At 35.8% G+C, this 25,059-nt stretch overlaps 1 protein-coding gene across 6 annotated transcripts in view; it reads right to left on the bottom strand.

Moving 5' to 3' along the window:
• Positions 1-25,059, bottom strand: part of LOC115214825 — a 100,310-nt gene that overhangs the window by 15,285 nt on the left and 59,966 nt on the right. For all 6 annotated transcript variants that reach the window (XM_036505422.1, XM_036505421.1, XM_036505425.1 and 3 more), the window contains exons 7-9: positions 16,963-17,114; positions 11,913-12,004; positions 3,730-3,889 (exon numbers count right to left, since the gene is read on the bottom strand). In XM_036505422.1, coding sequence (XP_036361315.1) covers positions 3,730-3,889; positions 11,913-12,004; positions 16,963-17,114 — 404 coding nt within the window. The remainder of the gene's footprint in view (positions 1-3,729; positions 3,890-11,912; positions 12,005-16,962; positions 17,115-25,059) is intronic.

Genomic DNA, 25,059 nt, shown 5'->3' on the forward strand with positions numbered 1-25,059 from the left:
GCCCAAGGAGCCACTCAGTGGGACTGAAAGCGGAACTATGTGGTTAGTTAGCAAGCTACTTGCCACACACCCACTCCTGTACCTATAGCCACTCCTGCGACCCGAGGTTGTTTAATTGTGAATAGGAGAATATATTAATCAATGTAATTCCAGCATAATCTGGTTTTGCCGTTTTATTATTTAGAGATTGACAATATCATAAAAATAGAATATTATATATTTATCTTGTAGTAGTAGTAGTAGTAGTAGTAGTAGTAGTAGCAGCAGCAGCAGCAGCAGCAGCAGCAGCAGCAGCAGCAGCAGCAGCAGCAGTAGTAGTAGTAGTAGTAGTAGTAGTAGTAGTAGTAGTAGTAGTAGTAGTAGTAGTAAAAGTAGTAGTAGTGCAATTGTGTTCCACAATTGGCAACTATACTGAAATGATTAAATTTGCCCTTTATCTAACTTCCGATAGGCTGAATTGACGAACTGTATTTTGACCTATAAGTAAGTGGCTTAGACGCCACGGTATAGTTAGTGCACCAATTTGGTTGGCATATATCCTGCATTCTTCGCCTAAATACATTTGTCAGTTGGTGTGCGGCTTAGATGTTTGGTGGGAACGTCAGAGATACTTTACTATGAATGCTTCTAAAGAAATCATTGTTTGGCTATTTGTAGGAATTTGGTAAACAACGTTCCCGTTTTCATTGAATTCTGTTGCTATTATTTCTACACTTTTCGAGAAATTTTACACTTCAATCAAGTTAATGTTGATATGGTTATCATTACTTCTATCATCACAATCACCTTTATTGATGTTGTTAGTTGTGGTGGTGGTAGTGGTGATTGTAGTAATATCAGTAGTACATATTATTATCATTATTATTATTATTATTAATATTATTATTTTTTTTTTTCCCTTCTTTCTTCAAATTTTCTTCCGTTTCTCGCCGAGTGTTTTCCGCACACCTAGGGCAGAGAAGCTCATTGTATGCATTCCCAGATTACACACGCAAATTCACAGACACAACATGTATTTAAAACGTAATAAATAGATAAATAAATTCATGAATGGATGTTGTTTTCATAGCGATAATGCTCTTCTCAGTATATGAGCCGTTCCAGTTAATACGATTTTTTGCTAAGACTCTACACCCTGAGATTAGGTGGTCTATAGTTTCAATCTCATCGTTACAGAATCGGCATTTGGGGTCAGCTTCATTTCTTATCACATTGGTTGGTAGTTCCGGGTTAATAGGCTTTGGTTTTAAGCAGCTAATATGAAACCTTCACTCTCTGCTTTTAGCCCTGAGTTTCGTAACCATTGGTGCGTGTGTTTCTGGTCGACATCAGCTTGTTTGCTACGGGCCACATACTTGCCATGCAGACGTTTTTGTTCCCATCTGCTATTATTATTATTATTATTATTATTATTATTATTATTATTATATTATTATTATTATTATTATTATTATTATTATTATTATTATTATTATTATTATTATTATATTATTATTATTATCATCATCATCATCATCATCATCATTACATCTTTCAATATAACAATAATTATTATCATTATTGTCCATTTAATAGGAGTTTCCTAGTAAAATGTACATGTGAGTGGTTGTTCACTCTACAAACACGCGTGATCTTAACGTTATCTAGTGTATGACCGAATTGGGTAGAAGACTTAAAACAAATCTCTGTATGTATGTGTATGAGCGCGCGTGTCTTTTAGTCTTTGTTTACTTATACACATCAACAAGTGAGCCAATTGAACAACTATGTGTGATTGTTCAAGTTACTAGAAAAAAAACGCCAAATCTCTCTCATATTATGCTCTTGTTAGTACTAAGGAAAGGGAAAAATAGAGTTATTTCTTTTGTTTCTGTGCTGCTCTATGATTTTTTTTTTTGTAAATGCGTTTGCCCATTACTTGATACAAGAAAATAGAAATTGGAAAAATCATGTTCAAAACAGAAATTCTAACTTAACAAAGAATATAGAAAAAGAAGGAAAAGGTTGTATTAGAAAGCCAAAACATGTGTTTAGCCTAAAATGTAATTCTATAATTAAATCAGACTCAAAATTAAAATTTCGGAACATAAGACTTACCATGTTATCTTGTGTATGACCGATTTCAAATGGGTAGAAGACCTAAAACAAATCTGCGCGCGCGTGTGTGTCTTTGGGTCTTTAATAGACAGCAGATCAGTTTCATTTCAATCGTAGAAAGGAGTTCAAATACCTATTAGCCACTCCGACAAGACAGTTTCATGCCATCATCTCTCTCTGTCTTTTTCTCTCTCGGTCTCTGTCTTTCTTTATCACTTCCTCTCTCTCTCTTGCTCGTCACATGCGTTAAATTTAAGTATCTTAATGTTCTCATTAAGGTCGTTGCTGCTTCGGTGGCCCAGTAGGCATGGTTTTGAGACGTTTTAATTCAAAACATACGTGATGGTTTCCAATCTCTTCAAGAAATTACATGCGATCTAGCTGAAAATTTTCATTTAACAAAATTCCTTTCGGGAATTTCTTTCTCTTCAGCGTGAAACATGCCTCACGTACGTACAAAAACCAATTGGCGCACAAATACGTTTGATATGTATGTATATTTATATATATATATATATATATATATATATATATATATATATATATATATATATATATATATTACTAGTATATGGCCGAATTCAATTGGCTAGAAGACTTAAAACAAATCTCTGTATGTGTGTGTATGAGCGCGATGGGTTTTTTTACTGCGATGGTTTTTTTTAAGCAGCATCGATTCTTGCATTTCTGTGAATAATAATAATGGTAGTTTATAAGCTTAATGCTTATAAAGGATCCTCGGGCAATGACTAAAAACTTAGTCTATAACGGCGCACATATGCCCTCGAGAGTAAAAAATAGGTTTTCCTGTACGCGTGGGGGAAAGAGCTACTGTCTTTGAAGGCTTATAAGCCCTATTATTAAAGTATTTTGTCTGGTCACTGAGTAACAATCGCTTATTATCTTTAAGCTTATAAAATGCTATTATTATTATTTACAGAATTGTAAAATCGAACATGCTTAACAAAACATTGGCAGTAAATGCATATGAAAGTTTTTTTACGTTGACCTTTCGCAATGACAATCTTTAATTAAAAGTCATAGATGACGGATTGTCGTCTACTACGCTCACGATTTTCAAGACTCCACTCTACTGCGAAATCGTTTAAAGCATTTTCGAGCTGACCACTCACTAGTCATTTTCTCACTAAAAGTTTCGTTGATATCGTGAGCAGTTGCTTTACTTCCCTTTTTCTTGAAGTTGAATAGCAACATTACTCGAATATCGCGCTTTCACTGTTCCATTTGAGATGATTATAACAACGATGAAAAAGATATCAATCTTAATTTATTGATGCTTTTGGGCAAGTCTATATCTGTATTATAGTACAATTGCAAAAACCGATTAGAAAAACTTCTTCATGGATCAAAACGTTGCTTAATTTTTACTCAACCTGTTAAACGCTTATATAAATGTATATATATACATGCATATATGTGTGTGTGTATATATTTGTATATATGTGTGTATGCGTGTGCATGCGTGTGCATGCGTGCGTGTGTGTGTGCATTACTCTGGACACACCCACGGTTATTCCATGGTACTCAGTAGAAATATCGAATAGCGTAAAATATTTGAACAATATATTAAAATAATAAGAGAATACTATCATAAGGAGAAAATCAACATACTTTAAGGATTAGGGATTTCAGTTGTGGTTCTCTGTTCAAGAAACTTTGAAATTCTCTGTTTATTGTTGCAGAAATATTTGATATCCTCGGCCTCACAACAAAAGATATTTCCGTGTGATCGGCAATGTCCGTCAAGGAAAGGATGTCTATATTATCATATCTGCAAAATGAAATAGTGAGATAGTATATTAAGACAAAGAAAGGCGTTTTATGGTTTCATATTTTTTATGTTCAATTAGGATTATTGTCACGTTTATTCAAATATAAGTTTTCAATATACATTGGGAAAAGGAGTGATAGATGGTAACAACACTTTCCCCTACTAGTTATGTTTGATAAAGAATTACTTATTTACCTAAGTTTTAGCATCATCTCCTTCGAAATAATGACGTTGCGTAGCAATACAATGGTTCGAGCGTATTTACCACTTTTGGAATCCGGCCTTAAATTCGTTTTCGGTAAGAGTCCAGAGGACCATCTGTGATACGGTTGGCATCTCGAGCACGGTGTTAAACCGGCGACCTTTCAGCAGCCTGTTCATTTTGATAAAGGGATGGAAGTCCACAGCTGCTAAATGTGGATAACAGAGTGGATGCGGTAACGATTCCATGTTGCTTTTGGCGGGAAACTCACGAGTGAGGAGAACTCAGTGAAGAATCCAATTCTTCGCGCTACACAGATCCAGTCACTTTCGCCAAATATCTTCCTTCAAATACTTCAAAACGTCGCTGTAGAACTCTTGGCTGACAATCTAGCGCTATGCTTCGCAATACACAATTCAGATCGCTCATCGTCTTCCAGGTACGTTCTTCACTTTTGAAGTGGCTGTGCCGCTCGAGACATTGTGCACATCCCATTGCCTCGCCACTTCAAGCTTGCAGAACATCCCAAGTTTAACGAAAAAATTCGTGTTGGCTCTTTGTGCTCTCTATAATAAAATCGCAGACATGTTCACAAAAACACAAAGTTCACAATTTGGGAAGTAAACACAGCGATGTCACTCGACACACTGCCTCATGAATGTCATTACTAGCTCTTACCGTGCACACAACCGTGTGCTGCCATCTGTTGGCGCGCTACATAACTAGTCCACGAACGTTTTGATAACACTTCGCATTATTCAGTTGCTTTTGGGATGTGGGAGCTACTTATAATTTCCTGAACTTTTCTCTGCCATATAAACTTTTAGTGAGTAATCAATCCGATGCATAATATCACACCCACTTAATTCTTTTACAAGCATTTTGCAGAATGGTTTCAATTCAGCATAGAAATATATTATTAGAACATACAGCACACAGTAATCGCCTCGAGAAATATCAATATTACAAGCCTTACGTATCCCTTTAACGTTACTTTGTTAGTTTAAGCGATTACGAATATTTCCATAATAGATATAGCATAACTGAAAAATTCAAGATTATTCTATGAAACATTGTTAGTAAAAAGAGGAATCGTTGATGAAATATTTTGATGAAAATAAGTGACTGCTGTATTGCAGTTCGTTAGATTATTCATGTAACTAGTTTCTACCAGTATTTGAAGGTTGTAATGTGCGTAGTGAACTCACCTTCCATTAACTGAAACAGATATAACCAGAATGATTGTCTGTTTATATTGCACACTTCACCGCTCTACGATAATTTATAATCTTCTACCATGGAACGGATACCACCTAATATTGTCCTAAAGGAAGAACCTGAATGAATATATGTTTACCTACTATGATATACATTGCCTCGGTACAAACTGTACTCACTCCCTTTTCTTCCACTGTATTTCTGTGTATTTGTATAAATGTTAGATCACACTATTTATGTATGAATCCAAAATATTAATAATATAGCTATACATTTTTCGTAATGGTAAGTCATCAAAGGCAGCTTAAATATAATATCAGTTTTTAAAATTAATGTAATACACTTCATAATGCTAATACAAACATGCATTTAAATAAAATGTACTGGCAACAGGGACATAATCACTCAAGAGCGACAAGAACTTAATCACTCCAACAATTAATATCTAGATATTTTAACTATATATAAGATATCTAAAACTGATACCTGAGAAAGTTATCCATTTAGAGGCGAGGACCATGTATGATATATATGAACAATATCTTGTGCATTGCAATAAGTGGCAGCTCTCAAATAACTATAGCTAATCGGCAATAATATATACTCCTGATATAAAATTACATAATAATGAAAATATCAAGCTGTTATCGATTCTCAGCAATTTAAAATTGAGGTTAGTGTTCTGTTACTCAAAACAATCCCTTTCGTATCGATGTTAGAAGTCCTTATAAAATGCATAATGAAGGAAAATTTGCCGTAACGGAAAAGAAAAAAAATTATTAGGTTCATCATAAACAATTTACAAATCATGACCATGTAAATAGTGAGAAATCAGTGCGTAATCTGCGCAAGTTCTGATAAAGAAATGTTAGCAAAAAGAAAAAGGAATTGTCTTAAATGTCAAGATCCCAATCTCCAGCATGACAGTTGCAAGATGAATGAAGAAGACAGATGGATGAATTTAGAAAATAAGTAATAGTCCAGGGTCCTAAGTCTAGTGGAGGCGCATTTTGGATGATGTGGTTAGTGGCGGAGAATAAATACGCGGCAGAATTCTAGAAAATGGCCTTCCGAGCTTATGGCCCAGGAAGGACTTCTGAACACTTTTTTTTTATCTTCTGTCTGGAAATCACACAGACCAAAAGCTAGCTGCACAATATGGCTCTAGTTTTTATTCAATATAACAGTGGTGGTGTATGAAGCATATTCCTGGTACTTCACTTATACCACATCTTGTTGTATATATGTAAAATCACCATACACAAATTAGGCAAAATACTACGTGCGACAAAGCAATGGAGATTAAATAGAACAAAATATTGATTGAAATAATAACATACCTTGAATTAAAGCAGTGATGAGTGGTTGCGGATGGAAGAAAACATTGAACTGAACCCTAATTTTGCAACACTTCCTATCATACCAGTATTGAGGTGCATTTAACCTATTATCCGAAGTTAAATTTTCTTCTTTAAAATCATTAAACCATACACATTATTTCTTGTTTATTATTTATGCGCCCTTTTCAAGCCTAGCCAGGTTCATGGGCCCGGTTTCTGCGGCGTATGTGTTCCGCACCAGCTGGGCAGGACGCTAGTCCATCGCTGCCTTTCTCAAGAAAGACGAAGAAAGAGTGAGCGAAAGTTGGGTCAAAAGAGTACAACAGGGGTCGCCATCTGCCCCTGCCAGAGCGTCGTGGATCTGTGTTTTTGCTCAATAAACAAACACAACGCACGGTCTGGGACTCGAAATCGCGATCATCCGACCACGAGGCCGCTGCCCTAACCACTGGGCCATTCCGCGTCCACTACATATATTATATTTCTTTATTTCTCTCTCTCTCTATCTTCCCTGTCATTCTTTACCTTTCGTATATCCTTCTCGCATCTCTTTCTTTCTTAAAAGTGCAGGTGCTCCCAGTAACGTCGCTTTGTTATATCTCCTTCGTTCATGAGGGAATAACACTTGTAAGAATCGGCTATTTTTCTATTAATAGTGTACTATGTGCAATTGTTTGAAATCTTTTACTTTAGCATATAGAAAAATATCATTGAATGATACAGGACATATTTATGAACATGTGCGTGCGTATGTGTATATGTATGTGTGTGTATGTGTGTGTTTGTGTGTGTGCGTGTGTGTGTATGATTATTCCTCCAGGAATTACAAATATTCGTAATATACATAAAATCGCATCACTATGTACAACTAGACGAAGCACATGTGTAATATACACATTATTTCAATGCTATAGAAATAGATCAGAGAACTAAGATATTCAAAGTATTAACTATTATCAAAGCTGCTTTCATTCGTACAATCAAAAAATAATAAAATGTCTCACTACTGAAAAATATGAATAATTATTGCGTGAGCAATTGCGTTAAATATTTATTTGAATTCTCTTTCTACACTTATTCTTCTATTCGTTTACTTGCTTCGGTCATTTTCACTGTGAACATGCTGGAGCACCGCCTCAAGGGGTTTTACTCAAACAAATCGGTCCCAGGACCTATTTTTACGTCTACTATTTATTCTATCGGTCTCTGTTGCCGAACCTATAAGTTACGGGAGTTAAACATACCAACAACGCTTGTCAGATGGTGATGATGGGGGACAAATTGAGATACACACACACACACACACATATACATAAATACATATACATATACGTATGTATACATATATGTGTGTGTGCGTATGTGTGTGTGTCTGTGTGTATGTATATATATATATATACACACACACACACACACACACATATATATATATATATACATATATATATATGTAACTATATATATATATGTGTGTGTGTATATATATATATATATGTGTGTGTGTGTGTGTGTGTGTGTGTGTGTGTGGAGGCGCAATGGCCCAGTGGTTAGGGCAGCGGACTCACGGTCGTAGGATCGCGGTTTTGATTCCCAGACCGGACGTTGTGAGTGTTTATTGAGCGAAAACACCTAAAGTTCCACGAGACTCCAGCAGGGGTGGTGGTAAACCCTGCTGTACTCTTTCACCACAACTTTCTCTCACTCTTACTTCCTGTTTCTGTTGTATCTGTATTTCAAAGGGCCAGCCTTGTCACACTCATTGTCATGCTGAATCTCCCCGAGAACTACGTTAACGGTACACATGTCTGTGGAGTGCTCAGCCACTTGCACGTTAATAATTGAGCTACGACGTCACTGGTGCCAAGCTGTATTGGCCTTTGCCTTTCTTTTGGATAACATCGGCGGCGTGGAGAGGGGAGGCTGGTATGCGTGGGCGACTGCTGGTCTTCCAAAAACAACCTTTCCCCTCAGAGGGTAACTTTCTAGGTGCAATTCCATGGTCATTCATGACCGAAGTAGGTCACAATATATATAAATATACAGTAATCCCTCGACAATTGCTGGTGTTACGTCCCAGAACCTCCCACAAAAATAACTAAAATCTAAACAGTATAAATACCAATCGGTCCCAGAAATCCACAATATACTCAAGAGTCGTCGATATGAATTTAAATATATTACCCAGAAAAATCCCCGATGTATTGAGTGCGCGATATGTGAACCGCAATAAAGTTCCTATCTACTAAATTTACTCATCAGGCTTTGGTCGCCCTGGTTTTACAGCAGAAAAATCTAGCCCAAGGTGCCGCGCAGTGGGACTGAATCCGCCGAAACCATGTGATGTAGAAGCTGACTTCTTAACACAACCAAGTCTGCGCCTTTGACAAAATAAATTGTCCAAATTCAGATTTTTATTTCGTTTTATGGATGCCGTATAAGTTTTAGGACACGAAATTATTTTGCCGCAGACAATTGTGGACCATTTTAAAATAGTTTAACATGAACCAATACCATTGATGTAAGGATACTTCATTTCATTTGTAGGTAGCAGTAAACCATTGAATCGTATAAAAGTTTTATAATAAACTAAGATAGTATTATCGTTTTATTTCGGGATGGTCATTTTTCTTCTTAATAAACACACGCACTATATATTCGTTCTTCACTCGTGTATTACTGTTCTTAATCTAACTAAGGTCCACTCTCGGGAAACTTTTCGTCACACACCTGTGACCTCCTCAGGGATACTTCCCCGCTGTGTATTTGCTCTTGATCTGTTTCATCCATTCTGTTCTTCTATGTACTTTCACACATATGTTATTGACTGAGCCTCTATAATCTGTTTCTGCATGCTGGTAGTGCACTGATGAGCCTTTCTATTCTTTGAGCTCTTACCAGTGTTCACTTGTACGCTCTTCTCTGCTGCGTGCTGCCTTTTCATTGTACGTAGTTTTCCAGAATCTGCACAGTCCCTCAGTATATCGTAAGCTATACACTATAACACAGTTAACTCGTGGGTTCATCCTACATACAATACAGTTGTTCTCCGTACATCGGGACCTATCGAAAGGATAAGTTCTACAAAGCAAGTATTTTATAGGCCTTTTTACTGCTTTCATCCATAGATTGGCCTTATGTAATGTTTTTTCTAAAATGGTGTGCTAGTTCGCCGCCAAGGGTATCATCAACGAACATTACACACTGGTATATTTTTGTTGTCATACCATGAGTTAGCCTTAATTATATTTTCTCTGGTGCTTTCTTCGCTCTTCCAAGATTTACTCCTGGGAAACAGGCAGATCCCCTTTGCATCACTCTCTGGTGGCTTTGTACTTAGCCCTGGCTGATTTGTACACTCCAATCCTGCATGTAGTGGAGGAATTGTCGTATACGTCTTTCCAATTCCATAGATTCGCACATGCGAGATACATTCCTCATCACTCTCACCAAGTCTTCTATAAGAATATTGAACTTGGTGTTGTCCGCAATGGCTGTGTTCTTGTGGACCAGGTATATAAAGACCATGGGTAATTTGAGTGAAGGATCTGGACATTATTGTTCTCGGTTTTCAACCAGTGTTTCGTGTCTAAAACTGGTAGGCTAAAGGTGGGTTGCTTGTTAGCGTAGTCTACCGTCGCTTTGATAATCTGGTGTATGGATGCCCTCCATAGTCTTAGCGTCTAGATCATCAACATTGTCTTGTAGCGGTGCTTTTGCTACTATGTAGATATCATCCACATAGCAGGAGTACAAGTCTAGGGTTATAAAGATTCCTGCTAATTTCTCTTTGAGTCTCCTATCCCACCATACCATATATACGTTAGCCACATCACCAACGATACTCACACCGATGACTGCACATTCCTCTTGGCCGTATATATTTTTTGTTAAATATAAATATGTCACCCTTGACACTTATTTTGGTACTCTTACATACTGCATGCGTCACCATCTTTTTCACAAGGTCATCGTTTTGGCGGGGTCCTTCTAGCTCTAGTCGCCCGTTCCATCTCTCTCTACGGGTTTTCATTACCATAGAAGTGCGTCTACACCATACCGATCTAGTGGGACAAGAGTAACTATGGTGATGATCATTTAAGTAACCATTGTTACGTGTCAGTCTCAGGAGGAAGCCCAGTTGTTCTGTGTCAACTCCACGAACCTCTACTCCGCTCTCGCTGATCACCTCTGTATATTTATCCACAGCAAAATCAACATCAATGGATGAGTATAAGGATACTAGAGCCATATTGCCTACAATGCATCCCGTAAGGTCGTAGGCATGGTAACAGTCATTATTCAGATGAGGAGGTCCTCTGTGCTGTCACACGCATCCGGGGACATTTTGATAAGAGTACGTATGATCATAGAAAGGAGATTAGAGATCCGGTAGTTGTTGGCAACGTTGGATCTGCAGACTAGTCTCGTTGGTGGCTTCTGTTACAAGGTCAGTGGTCACCTTATAGTCCTTGCGGAGCCCATAGAGTACTGTGATGTCGTTATTAGTGGCGTGGAAGTTGTGGGACGTGCGCTTTTATGCCCCTAGGATGTTTGAACACATCATCACATTAGCATTGAGGATATACTCTCTCAACTCATACTGCCGTACTGTTGTTTCCAACAAATTTCTGATGTGGGGTTGCATCGCTTGGATGTAATTCGGCAGGCTGTCTATCGATATTCTGCCATACTTGTCCGTGGGGAAGCAAACAATTGCCTTCTCTTTGTGTGCTGCTATATGAGCTTATGCGTGCCACTTGCAGACATCTTGTCGAGTTGTTGTGCCTCTCTGCCACTCCATATTCTAGTGTAATGTTCTAAAAGCTAAGTTTAGTGCTGGCTTTGGTAAAGAGTGCTTGTATTCCTTCTCTTGTCTGTTGAGTAATGCAAAATATTTTGTTGAAGGGTAGATTTGTCGGGCAATTACGACACATATCGTATATTTTATCGCATGAATTGAAGAACAGGGTGTGAAAAGGGTTAGTATTATTTATACCTGTGGTACTACTTTCTATCCTATCATCTCTCTGGTTATTACCTCTTTGGTTGTGTCTATTGTTGCTATTATGGTAGCGGCGTGGTGGTGTTTCTATGTGTATAGCTGGAAGTAATGTTTGTGATGGTCTGCATATTTACATAGTTGTTTTCGTCATTGTTGTTGTTGTTGTTGTAGTTGTTACCATCTCCAATATTACCGTCATAAAATGATATTGTACAGTTTCAATTCCAAAATGGCAAATATTGTAAATACATTTCCACTTACATTGTGTTGCACTGTAACTTAGTGACCGTAGCACAAAATTTCCGGTAGAGATGGTTAAGATTCATTGGCAGCTGACGGAAAACATTTTTTACCTTTTAACAGATAAAAGCGAAACGAAAAATACATGTATTTTCCACATGATTAACGAATTATTATATTTTCGGAAAAACGTCTTTAAAAAATCGGAGCATTTGAATAAATGCCAACCATAGCAAATCCGTTAATTTAAAGAAGCGAAACATTTAGAAATTTAGTATCTACCTATGTTTAAACATTCTTTCAAAAAAACACACTGCATTTATTTACAGTAGAATATCCACGTTCTGCTACTTATAAATTTATTCGAAATTTTCAGCTTCTTTGGATATTTGCCTCATTTTGTGTATAGGGTGTCTACTATTACTATTATACATACAACAAAGTACGTAATACTGAATAGTAGAATTGTTTTGCTTTTCCTTATATCGAAGTCAGCAAAAACAAACTGTCTCATACGTTCTTCTTACATACCAGTGCACACATATTGTCCTTATTGATATTCAGATATTACAAGTTCCCTTAACTGCACACATATTGTCCTTAATGATATTCAAATGTTCTCATGTTCCCTTAAGGAAATGGTATCTTATAAACATACATGCCATTACATAGGTACAGACTGGTCACCAATAATAAAACTTTATACTCATAGAATGTATGTTTGACGGTTCTCTTGCGTAATGTAATTCTTAATCTTTCATCTTTCAACTCGAAATAGTGTTTCGATCACCGCAGAGTTTGACTTTGCCTTTCATCCTTTCGGGGTCAATAAATTAAGTACCATTTGCGTACTGAGGTCGATCTAATCGACTGGCCCTCCACTAAAATTTCGGGCCTTGTGCCTAGAGCAGAAAAGAATATTGTGTTTCGATAATAGTTTCCAGTCGTTGATGCATTGATGGTCTACGTTTAAAGTTTGCCTCATGCGTTACTACATAGAAAATATAACTCATTTATTTTACCAATTCTATTTCAATTTCACTCATAATCCCCACCTTTCGAACACTAAATTTTAATTTTATCATTAGTCTAGAATTTATTTATTCATCATATTGTTTTTATCATTAACATCTTCACTTCGTTATGATTTCCGCTACGCCTGCAATGCAATTATTCTTCTCTTTTTGTCACACACTCCTATTCAAATGATTTACACAAGTAGAATTCTTTCTCAGGACTATTGTTTTTTATTCATTTTTAATAATGGGTGTCACTTCTGTATTCCTTAAGTCTCAAATCAGTTCTTTAACTGTATTATATAATGCAACCCTTAGGACTAGTAAAACCCGAGTTGATGTTATCGCTAAATATTCTTCGAAAACCGATAATTATCACATCATTATACGTAGCTTGATCTAAATCCTCGGACCAAGCTATCATCGGATTATCTAACAAAAGAAGCGACAAATAATTGCTAGAGCTATTCTGCCGTATATCACTTATCCATCATCTTCGACCTCGTCAAACAACAAACCAATGTCTATAATTATAAAATAAGTCTATTTCGTAAATGTTCCTTTGTTTCGTTATAAAATTGCGCATAGATGATTTCAAAACTGGCGATGAGAATCTTTTTCTATGCGTATTAAAATGTAAATCTAACTTACATTAATATTCATTTGCACCAAGCTTATGTAAGTGTTTGATATTTTCCTCTAGAATTGCTTGTCAAACAGATATTTAATTCAGCTGTTCGTTAATGAATTCAACGTTTCCGCAAATTTCTGAATGATATTAGCAAGAATAGAGTTAGAAAATATTTATAACCGGCTTTCGAAATCAGATACGGGAATACCATATAAAATATGGATTTTTTTACGGATCACAAAACTTTTCTCCATATACACTTTAGTTTAATATTTTCCAGAAACAACTTGTGAAGACGATCTCAGGAATCGCAGTTGTAGAGATATAATTAAATATTCTAGATGCATAAACATGTAAAAGGTCAAACACCTCCTGTTTTCATTTTCGAATGTTCAGGAATAATATTCTGGACTTTAGATAACGGTAACGACACATTTCTGTAGACGCTTTGGTTACAAAAAGTCATTCATTTACTGATTGCTGATTTGACGTCGCGAATAAATAAAACTGATAAAAGTTACAATGAGAAATTGTAGGGTAGATGCAAAAAATATTGTTAAAACTCATGGTGATGACTATACTTTTAAGAAAAGGATATCGGGAAAAAATATAATTCCCTCATAGAGTCTACTTTCCACCTGATATTAACCAGTAGACGTACGGAAACAGTAATATTTTTTGCAAAACCCTTGTAGTTTGCTACGCAAAGCTAATCTAGAGATATTGGGATACCGAATGGGAAAACTCTTGCCACTGGATATACATCAGTAATTCCATACTATCCATAGAGTTTATATAAAGAAATGAATATCAGAGAATGGATTGAACGACATTCTTTTTTTTTTACATCTCTGCAATTCTTTGCGCACATCCTTAGATTCTTTAAGATAATTTCCAAGTAAATATTTGATCAGCACGGAAATGGCCAGTCTTTTTCAGTTTATCACGGCATTATCTCTAAACACATTCGGTTCCCACATTGTTTTACCATAACTTACTAATAATATGACCATATAAACAGTATTGTATGTTATAGTTAACTTGACATAAGAGATTGTGTGTGTGTGTGTGTATTTGTTTGTATTTTGTATTTGATTAAACTTGTATTTTGTCTGTCACAATATCTGTGGGTTTAGATTATTCAGCAAATTGCTGGAAATACCCCATCATTTTGGTTACTCCTTCTTGTACAATGTGAAATAGCTGTACGACCAAACGAAGAAGCTATTCAAAATAATAAACCGAAGAAACATATTTAGCACCTTGATGGATGATAGGGATTATGCAATGTGTTAATAATATCTAGGGATGTGACGATGTGGAGAATTAATTGAAGTGATATCAAAATATGCCGTTCACTTCATTATCTCATAAATATCTGTCTGTTTATCTGGATGCCCGCATTCTACCTCTCTCTTTCTCTCTCTCTATATATATATTATACACACATATTTTCTCTCTTATTCTCTCACTTGATATACGTTTGTGTGTTCGTTTGTGTGTGTGAATGTGTGCGTGTTTTTGTGTGTGAGAGTGTTTATTTGTATATGAGTCATCGCAGTAAATATTAAACATGAGTGACTGTGAGGTAAGTAGTTTGCTTAACAACCACATGTTTCCGGGTTCAGTCCCATTGTGTAGCAACTTAGGCAAGTAACTTCTACTATACTCTCGGACCGACCAAAACCTTGTGAGTGGATTTGGTAGACGGAAACGGAAGGAAGCCCGTCATATGTGTGTGGGTGTCTGTGTCTGAGTCTGTGTTTGTTGCCCCCAACATCGATTGACAGCCGATTCCGGTGTTTATGTTCCTCTTAACTAGCGATTCGGCAAAAGTGACCGATAAAATAAGTACTAGGCTTACAAAGAATAAGTCCCAGGTGTCGTTTCCTCGACTAACGACGGTGCTCCAACATGGCCGCAGTCAAATGATTGAAACAAGTAAAAGAATAAAAGAATACTTTCAAAACACTTTACACACAATAGCTGCATAACTTGAAACTGTACTCGATTGCTAAAAGTATTCCGCGGTGTAAAGATAATCAACACTGAACAAGACAAGATTGCATTATACATATAAAATCCAAAAATTTGCCCATCTCTTAGGAGGGAAATATTATAAACAAAAATACACACTCTATCATATGGTCTTATATGAAAGCACCGTAGTTTGAACATTCAACACTCTAGTCCTACAAATAACTGACCGTGTAAATTTCTTCATTCATTAGTTTTGTTTGCAATCTGGTATTGGTTTCGGCCTGATTAAACTAATCGGTAATTATCAACTTTTATTCATTTTTATTTATTAAATTTGCCATGTGGGCAGCACATAGACAATGTAGCTCTGCGGACTGGACACAGACACTGATGAGGTGAATGATTATGTTACAAAAATGTTAAAGATGGGAGAAGACAGAAAGCGCCCGCTGACATTCAGCTTCGCTAAATCATTGTTCTTTAAAAACCCATATACAGAGGTATTAACCCTCTTACAATTTAAAATACAATATATTTGCACTAATATGTCCATACAATTATAACACAGTATTTATACACAAATTGGAGGTGACAAACCTCTACAGTCCTTCCCCGAGTAATTTTCTTACAACTTGCAGGCATTCCTGCAACCGCAATCCGAGGCTCCGAAAAAGAATTCTATAATTCTCGTAATTATAAACTTGCTGTATCTGGCAAATGTATTTCGGAAACTAAAACTATTTTCCATTCCAAAATTGACCTATTTAACTGGGTAATTTAAGTTTCAACATGCAAAGAGATTCAAATTCAACTCCCGTCCGCGACGGGGAAAGGCTTTCCGCTGAAAGAATACAAGAAACTGATATTGCATTTCTGTAGTCATCATTAGAAACAGACTAACGCGGTTAACTAGGAGTTTGCATTATTGTATGTCTGATAATGAATATGCAGGTACACAAAAATACAAGAGCACTCACAATATACTCGAACGCGTATATATACCTAGAAACGAATAGTGGGAATGAGCTATATATATTAATACGTGTATATACACATGCACCTGAGTTTGTGCATATACATGCACCTACACTTTAACACACACACAAAGATATGTAAATATGCATGTATGGGGTATGGTCTATATGTCAAAAATGCGTGCGTGATTCGGCGTGTAGCTGGCAGACGAAAAATCAGTGACCGAATTTGATGTGTCTACAGATATAGGCATGGCGTAAATATTAGCACAGATTTCAAAAGACGTTCTAGTTACCTCAATAGAATTGTGAGTTTTTAATGTTGTTTGAAGTGAATATTTGCGGAAGTGTAGTCGCAATATATTGCAGGGATTCCAAACAATACATAATAAAGTGGGTTGTATTAAATCTTGACACGATGTTAATTGGAACAGGATAATAAAAGTCCGTATAATGAAATTTATGTTTACCTTCAGTGACGTTAAGTTCATTAGACGAATTACCAAATGTGCATTGTCAGTTGAGGAATTTATTTTGATTGCAATCAGTTGATGGTCTTCGGGTATATTAGTCTGATTCAATGTCACCATAAAACCAATATCTCCTCTGTGGTAGTTTCCAGCTGTAAATATTATGCATATATATATATATATAATTATATGTATACAAGCATAAACACACATGTAAAATTACGCTATTGTTCACACATGCAACTATATGTATATTATTATATATGTATCAATGCATGTGTGTGAATGTGTGTGTGTATCAGTGTATATATATATATATATATATATATATAGTAAATACAAAATTTGTTTCTGCTGTTCATACTGTCTTAACGTATTCGAAATTTAATGTCTTGTCTATAACACACACTTACACACACACACACACACACACAAACATATATATATATGTATGTATGCATGTATGTATGTATGTATATGTATGTATGTATACATATCTTAATTATTTCATAACAGGGTATACATCGTGTACTATTTTGTTTAAGGTTTGTGCACAGTATTCGACTACCTGGTGTCAACAACACTACGGAGATATATGCTAGTGGATTTAATTCACGAATACTTTTGTATCCACAGAGTTGATATACAAGAGACTCTTTATTCACAAATGCTACGATGGCTTCGACAATATACAGCAACACAAAAAGTGTTTTGTCTTATACAGAAAGAAAACAGAAGAACGAACACACCGATATATGTATCTACACCACCATAGAAAATATTATACATATAGCACTGCTAGAAATAGCACACACCCCGTCACTGTAGAGACACCGGATTTCTAATACAAACTTTCTCCATTTTAAGATAACTCTTGGCGACGGCACAACATACCTAACCAGGGGACTTAACTCCCAGACAAATCCCCTGCACCAGTTTTTATCTCACCACCTTTTTAGAGCAGACGCCGACCGATTGTGCTAATCCTCCTCTGGCAGTGGAGAGCAGTCGCCATATTCCGTTCCATGTTGGCTACCTCTGATGCGTATACAGACAAACAGATAAATAGACAGGCAGTCAAATAGATAAATAGGTATGTATGTAGGTATGTGAGGTAATTGTGGCTACGATTTTGTTGATGACAATCAGGTTAATTGTCTCAAAAATAGTCTCTTAATATCTCCATAGAAACGAGATGTTCAGTAATTAGCTCGCATGAATGTTTTCTTTTGCGAAGAGAAAATACAATTTCCCTCTTTCTGTAATTTTACTGGAAATTCACCCAACTCTTATTTTATAAGCACTATTGATTTCCGTCATTAACATATAAAAAAAAGTCTAATATTTGCTTTGGAATTTATGATGTGAAAGAGTCAAATAGTTTGCAACAACTTCATTCTATCTATAACGATTGTATGTGTATCTAGGACTATATCATTGTGCATTGGTATGACAATTTTAAGAATGGTGAAATTCGCTTTGAAGAGTTGACTTTTATAAGATGGAATCAATGAAGCGCCTGCCAATATTGATAAATTCCTACGTTTATTTTCATTGAAATTAGATTTAAAATAGCGGTGAAACAGCGATTCACTTAGAAATCATGTGTATTCTTTAAAGTTTGCTTCAATCTGCTCCAAGTAATACTTTCTGTAAAGACTTACGTTCAAACAATATTGCACTGAAATTGTATCAAATAATAAACCCATCGATATATTGCCATCTACGGTGAGGGTTTCTTTCAATACGAAATCATATTATTGTCACAAATGGTTTTATCGAATCTGTCAAGACTGTCTGTTTAATCATCAACAACATTTTAAAGTTGAGATTCAGACCACGCCACCGAGGTTGTTTGATTATACCTGGACTTTTGTGTTTTACATAATATGTTTTCCCGCCTCCGGGGGGAGGAGCAAATGTGTAGATTAAATTACCGAAGAATCAAAGGCACACTGGGTACCTGCATGTTTGAAATCAAAGTGAAATGAGCAAATTATTGATTTATAGAAGCCTTTCTTTTGAATTTCGCTCATACTTCTAACTTCTACTGTAAATATTGATATGTTGGTTAGCTTATACTTGTATTTATTAACTTGATCAAAATGGAGGATGAAAATACATATCGACTTCGTAGATTTAAGAATTCAGAATATAAATAATGTTATGAAATTATATTGCAAATGGCAATCTGATGACTCATTGTATAAACATTAATTTATAGCATTATATAAAAGGAAAATGCATTATAACTACAACGTTATAATGCATTATTTTACTTCATTCATACCCAAAAATGCTAATGATAGTACTTTTGAACACAGGCTCAAGATTGGATGAAGGCACCGGACATGTTAAAAATGCTGTTTGAGATGATTTCGTCGCAAGAATATATTCGTAACTCATAAATATATATTGTTTCTTAATCAGTATTTATCTCACACCTAATGGAGTACACCTTTTGCTGGTCTTAGCATCACAGATCACTAAACTATATATCTGTGTGTGAGTGAGTGCGTGTGTATGAATGTGTATGTGTGAATGAGTGTTTGTGTGTGTGTGTGTGTGTGTGTGTGTGTGTTTGTGTGTGTTTATATACGTATGTCTATATACAATATTCTTGCTTACGTTTATAACGTTACCGTTATTAATTACCTGAATTTGTAAATGAACAGTCCAATTTAGAATGCCTCTGGCTGTCTGAGATCGGCTTAAAATCTTTCATGTTTGTTTTCACATCATGCTCCCCGTATTCGTATTATATGTGTTTCCATGTAAGAACTAATTTGTAAACAGTTTTCAGCGAAAACGGAGGTCTAATAATTCGAGGTTCAATAGAGCGAATTTCAAAAGTAATTATTAAACAGGATTATCACTGCAAAGACCATATATTTTCGTGCTCTCCTGACCTGCTAGAAATAGCTGCCTAATATTTCTTGAACTATAACCTCTAAGACATAAATCAGGAGACATTTATACTTCAGAAATTGTGAAATCTAAAGAAAAAAAGATTAGATGGTCACAGACGAAACATTCTTATCATACGACTTTGTTCACAAGAGACAATCCGGGCGTTTAAACAAACTAGCAACAACTGTAAATGAAACTACCACACTGTTAGCTTTAAGCACATGGTAACTGTTTATTTTGGTACTTTCTTGCTAATACATATTGGTAGACGTGTTAACACTTGTTTTGTATTTGTCACGATGATATTTCAGACTGACGTCTCTAGAAAAAGGTCCTGCCTCATTCATACTCATTCTATACACTTCAGAAAAAAAAAAAACAAGCGTCGTTCTGTAATTCTAAAGACAAAATGTTACCGACAAAACCTTTCTTCAGTTAGGAATTTCAGACATTCAGTGTCACAAATACATTTTAATTAGAAATTTGGCTTTGGGATTAACACCACTAAAACCAACTCTATGGCTGCGATATGTTGATGATACCTTTATACTCTGGCCCCACCAGGAAGATGTACAAGTGCTGTTAAATCATGTGAACTCAATAAAGCCATCCATACAGTCCACAAATGAAAAGTAAAAAGACAGTCAGCTATCATTCCTGAACGTATTAATAACACGCACCAAGTATGGATTCAGGACATCCGTATACCGCAAGCCGACCTTCAATTCCCACCATCCATACAGTCTAAAGAGAGCAATTTCTCAGTACCAAAAACATCGAGCAAAGAATAAAAGTAGCGAACCTGATACCCACCACGAAGAACTGATCAACCTCAATAACAATCTATTAAGCAACCACTACCTCAGAAATATACTATCTACTCAAATTATGAAGAAAAGAGAGGATGAAGCTAATAAACTGACCACAGTCTATCTACCCTATGTGAAAGGCCTCACCGAAAAGATACAAAAGATATGCGGCCCATATGACATCAAGACCGTATTCAAGAGTAATACAACACTTCGCAAATATCTCCTTCGAGTAAAACCACCAATAGAAGAGAATATGACCAAAAACTGTATGTATTCCATCCATGCAGCTGTGGTAGGTTATACAAAAGCGAAACATGCCACCCCCTCAAAATAAGGGTAGAGGAATATCACAAAGCTACGACACGAAGTGATATTGATAAATCGGGTATAGCCGATCATGTATGGGAAAATAGAGGCCACCTCCCGCTGTAGGGTGAAGTTAAGATAATTAACAGAGAACACCACTGGAAAATAAGAAAACTAAAAGAAGCAGTACATATGCTAGGACACAACAGCCTCCTATGCAGACCGAGTGTAGATACGAAAAGAATATGGGAAGAGGTATTAAGGAAGGATAGGAAAATATTAGATTTATAAGCCCTAAATTTCACTCCATAATTGCCTACAGGTATATGGTGTGGTGGTTAAGAACGCGGGGAGAACTGAGAAAAACATCGCAAATATGCGTGCAGCTGTGAGGGGAAATCGTCGAATTACCATCCGTGAGATATTGGAGGATATGCAGATTAGTTATGGTTCAGTTCAGTCCATTATCATTGAAGATTTGGATATGAGACGCGTGTCTGCTAAGAATGTGTCAAAACTGCTTTCAGTTGAACAAAATGACACTCGGGTTTCAATTGCACAAGACCTCTTTGACTGTGTTAGAGAAAATGTTTGAAAACTTTGCGTATGCCTCTGAGCAGGTATCGCCAAGCCTTTGGCAAAATTTGATGCTGACTCTGTTCAACTTCGTCTGTCTTTGTCAATGCGATGATTACACGCTGCACGCCTTCCATCCAAGCACTGCTGTAGACAACGGAAGTGAACTAGAACGTTATGACTTTGAGCACGTGTACAACTGTGCTGCACGTCAATTTGTGCCAGGCGTCTTAATGGCAACATTCTTGATATTTATTGATTAAACCAGGTAATATAGCTATACACATGCACACAGAGACACACACACTCATATATATATACATTGGCATGTATATACGTGCTTGTAGTTATGCGTCTATGTAAGTATATGAATGAAAGGGGTCTGTTATGATGGTGTATATGTTAAAAGTACAAGTCTAAGTCACTAGTGACTCACGACGTCTTTTAGAACATTTTGTATATTCTCATACCATGAGAATATACAAATAAAAATCACGAAGATAATAATTGAACAAAATGTATATCAAATGCAAAAATTAAGATTAAGATACTTCCTAATGTGTATTTTAAAAATAAAGGAGATAAAGTTTATTAGGGACTGATCTAGTAACACTGGATATTTGAAAAGGATGTTCAGTATTGAGTGTAAGCGGAGGTCGTCTTGAATAGTTTTCTGTATTGTACCTACCATTCTTGTGAATAATTTATAGAAAGTGCTGGAAGATAGCTACTACTAAAGGCGCCGAGTCATATGCAGAGCATTTTCGAAACTATAAATATGCACATAGCAACATTCCGATGACATTTTCGTCATTCTCATATTTTCCATTTTTTTTATGACTCCAAGGAAACGGTTTGCCACAAACCAATATCTTATACCGTCAGCGTATTAGTGTTAGTAATATTTTCTTTATAAAAGCATGTGTCCGTGTTTACGTGTGTGTGTGTGTGTGTGTGTGAGTGTATGTGTTTGTCACTTCTGCTTCTTTTCATATATATGTGTCTTTCTATGTGTGAATGTATATATATACGTATTCTTATAAACATAAATGTATATGTACATATATTTATATATATGTAGGTGTGTATATATATATCCATAGATATATATATATATGTGTGTGTATGTGTTTGCATACAAGTGTGCATCTAAGCGTATATATATATATATAAAAATATATATATATATATATATATATATTATATATATATATATATATGTAAGTATAGCTATATACATTTAAACAGTACACGAATACCAAAGATAGTGTAACATGCTTTTATTGCAGCTGAAGAATGTTCAGGAAACTATTACTTAGAATTTCATGTTCCCATTCGCCGGGAATATGAAAGTCCGAGTAATAATTTTGTAAACATTTTGGTACATTGACAAAAGTTTATATATATGTATATATATAAGTATATATATATATATATATTATATATATATATATATATATATATATATATATATAATATATATATATATATATATATATAACTGAATAAATTTTATGTCGCTAGAGTATTTAGCTTCCATTTTTAGCATATTGGGAAATAATTTTTTTATTCGCCCTTCTTTATAATTCTATTTATGGTTTTGACCTTAAGACGTATTTTTCATATGCTGGCCAATGATAAAATTGTTTGATAAAATTTTTATGAAAAATACATCTTAAGGTCAAAACCATAAATAGAATTATAAAGAAGGGCGAATAAAAAAATGTTTTCCCAATATGCTGAAAAATGGAAGCTAAATACTCTAGCGACATAAAATTTATTCAGTTATGTTATTACACCACGTGCCAAAACGAGGAATGCAGGCTAACAGATATCCATAAAAATATAGTCATCCTCGAATCGGTTCCGATTTCTGGATTAATCCAAAAAGTATTCTCCTTTCATCAGCGTAGAACAGAAACGAAACTATATGACATACTCAGACATACCCATGGAAAAGCAGATGCAAAGTCATGAATACGTTTAAGTACCCCAAATATATCAAAATAGAAATTCCGTAGCAAACCCCACCACAAGTGTAGTGGGTAAGGAAACACGCACAAGTTGTTAACCAGCCCCAAAGTGAATGAGAACTAATTTACTACTAATATAAAGATAAAAATCTTTTTAAAAAATTTCAGAGTCCAGCATATCAAAAAATACGTTTTAAGGGGAAAATTACAAATACAACTATAAATATGGACAAGGAAATTTTTTTCTTTGTCAATATGCTGAAAAATAGATGCTAAATCGTATAACTAGAAAATATTTTCAATTTGCCCTTATTTATAATTGTATATATATATATATATATATATATTATATATATATATATACACACAAACGCACACACACACACATACACAAACACACACACGCACACACACACACAGACACACACACACACATATCTATATATATATATATATATATTTTAATGATTGAATTGAACTAGTTTCAGTTCACGGACTGTAGCCATTTCGGGGCGCCACCATTCTGTATTGCTAGAAAAATTTTACTTGACTAATTATTTTTAGAACTTGTCGTTTGGTGCCAGAGGGAGCTTCCCGCCGCTGACTTAATTTGCACTTCCTGCTGTGATGTTGATTCACCTGGGATTCTTGACATTGAGAGATCTATTTTAGGTGGAAACATCTACATCCACAGCATGTAGTACACTGAGGTCATTGGAGAGGATATTGAAGAGCTGAGGGCCTTTAATGTCCAGGCTATTGCAACATCCTGACCTATAATTTGATGGCAAATTTGGAGACTTTGGCACCATGCAGTGGCATCCTATTCTAGCGTTAATCTAACTCTCAATGCCAAACTTTGGGTCAAGTCCTTGCAGGATCTTCCATATGGCATATGTTTCTCGCCTATGCTCCTGATAAAGTCTTAATCTCTTAAGTCTTTCCCTGTACCTTATATGCTGCGTAGTGGCTATCTTCTTGTTGCGTCGTTGGATTGCCTCAAGTTCTGCAAGCTGGAGGTGATGATAGCTGGGATCAACATCAAAACGGCCTTGCACAAATGTCTTCCAGAAGACCTTCATGGTTTCCTAATCTCCTGCTTTAAAAGTTTTAAGAAGCCATCCGTGTAGCCGCCTGCATTTCATTGTCAGCTTAGCAGCATGAACGTGGAAGGATGCGCACTGACTGTGTCTCTGGGATTGCAATCCCTCCAGGTCCAGTGTATTTAATTGGTATTGCATTTAGTTTTGTATCTTGATAGCATAACGCATTAAACTTTCCAATATTAAACTGCATGATGTTCTTCTTAGCCCGATTGCATATTTCTTGTAACTCAAGTTACAGGTGCATAGCACCTTCAGGGTTCTGTGTCACCAGTGAGACTTTGATCTCATCTGCATAACTTGTGATCGTGGATTTCTGTGTGACTGAGGGCATATCTGTGAGGGACATTATGAACACGAGTGCTCCCAAAAATGTTCCTTGCGGAACACCTCTCACTATTTGCCTGTCACTGGAGG

This window comes from Octopus sinensis, linkage group LG8 (assembly GCF_006345805.1).
Source record: "Octopus sinensis linkage group LG8, ASM634580v1, whole genome shotgun sequence".
Classification (NCBI taxonomy): Eukaryota; Metazoa; Mollusca; class Cephalopoda; order Octopoda; family Octopodidae; genus Octopus; species Octopus sinensis.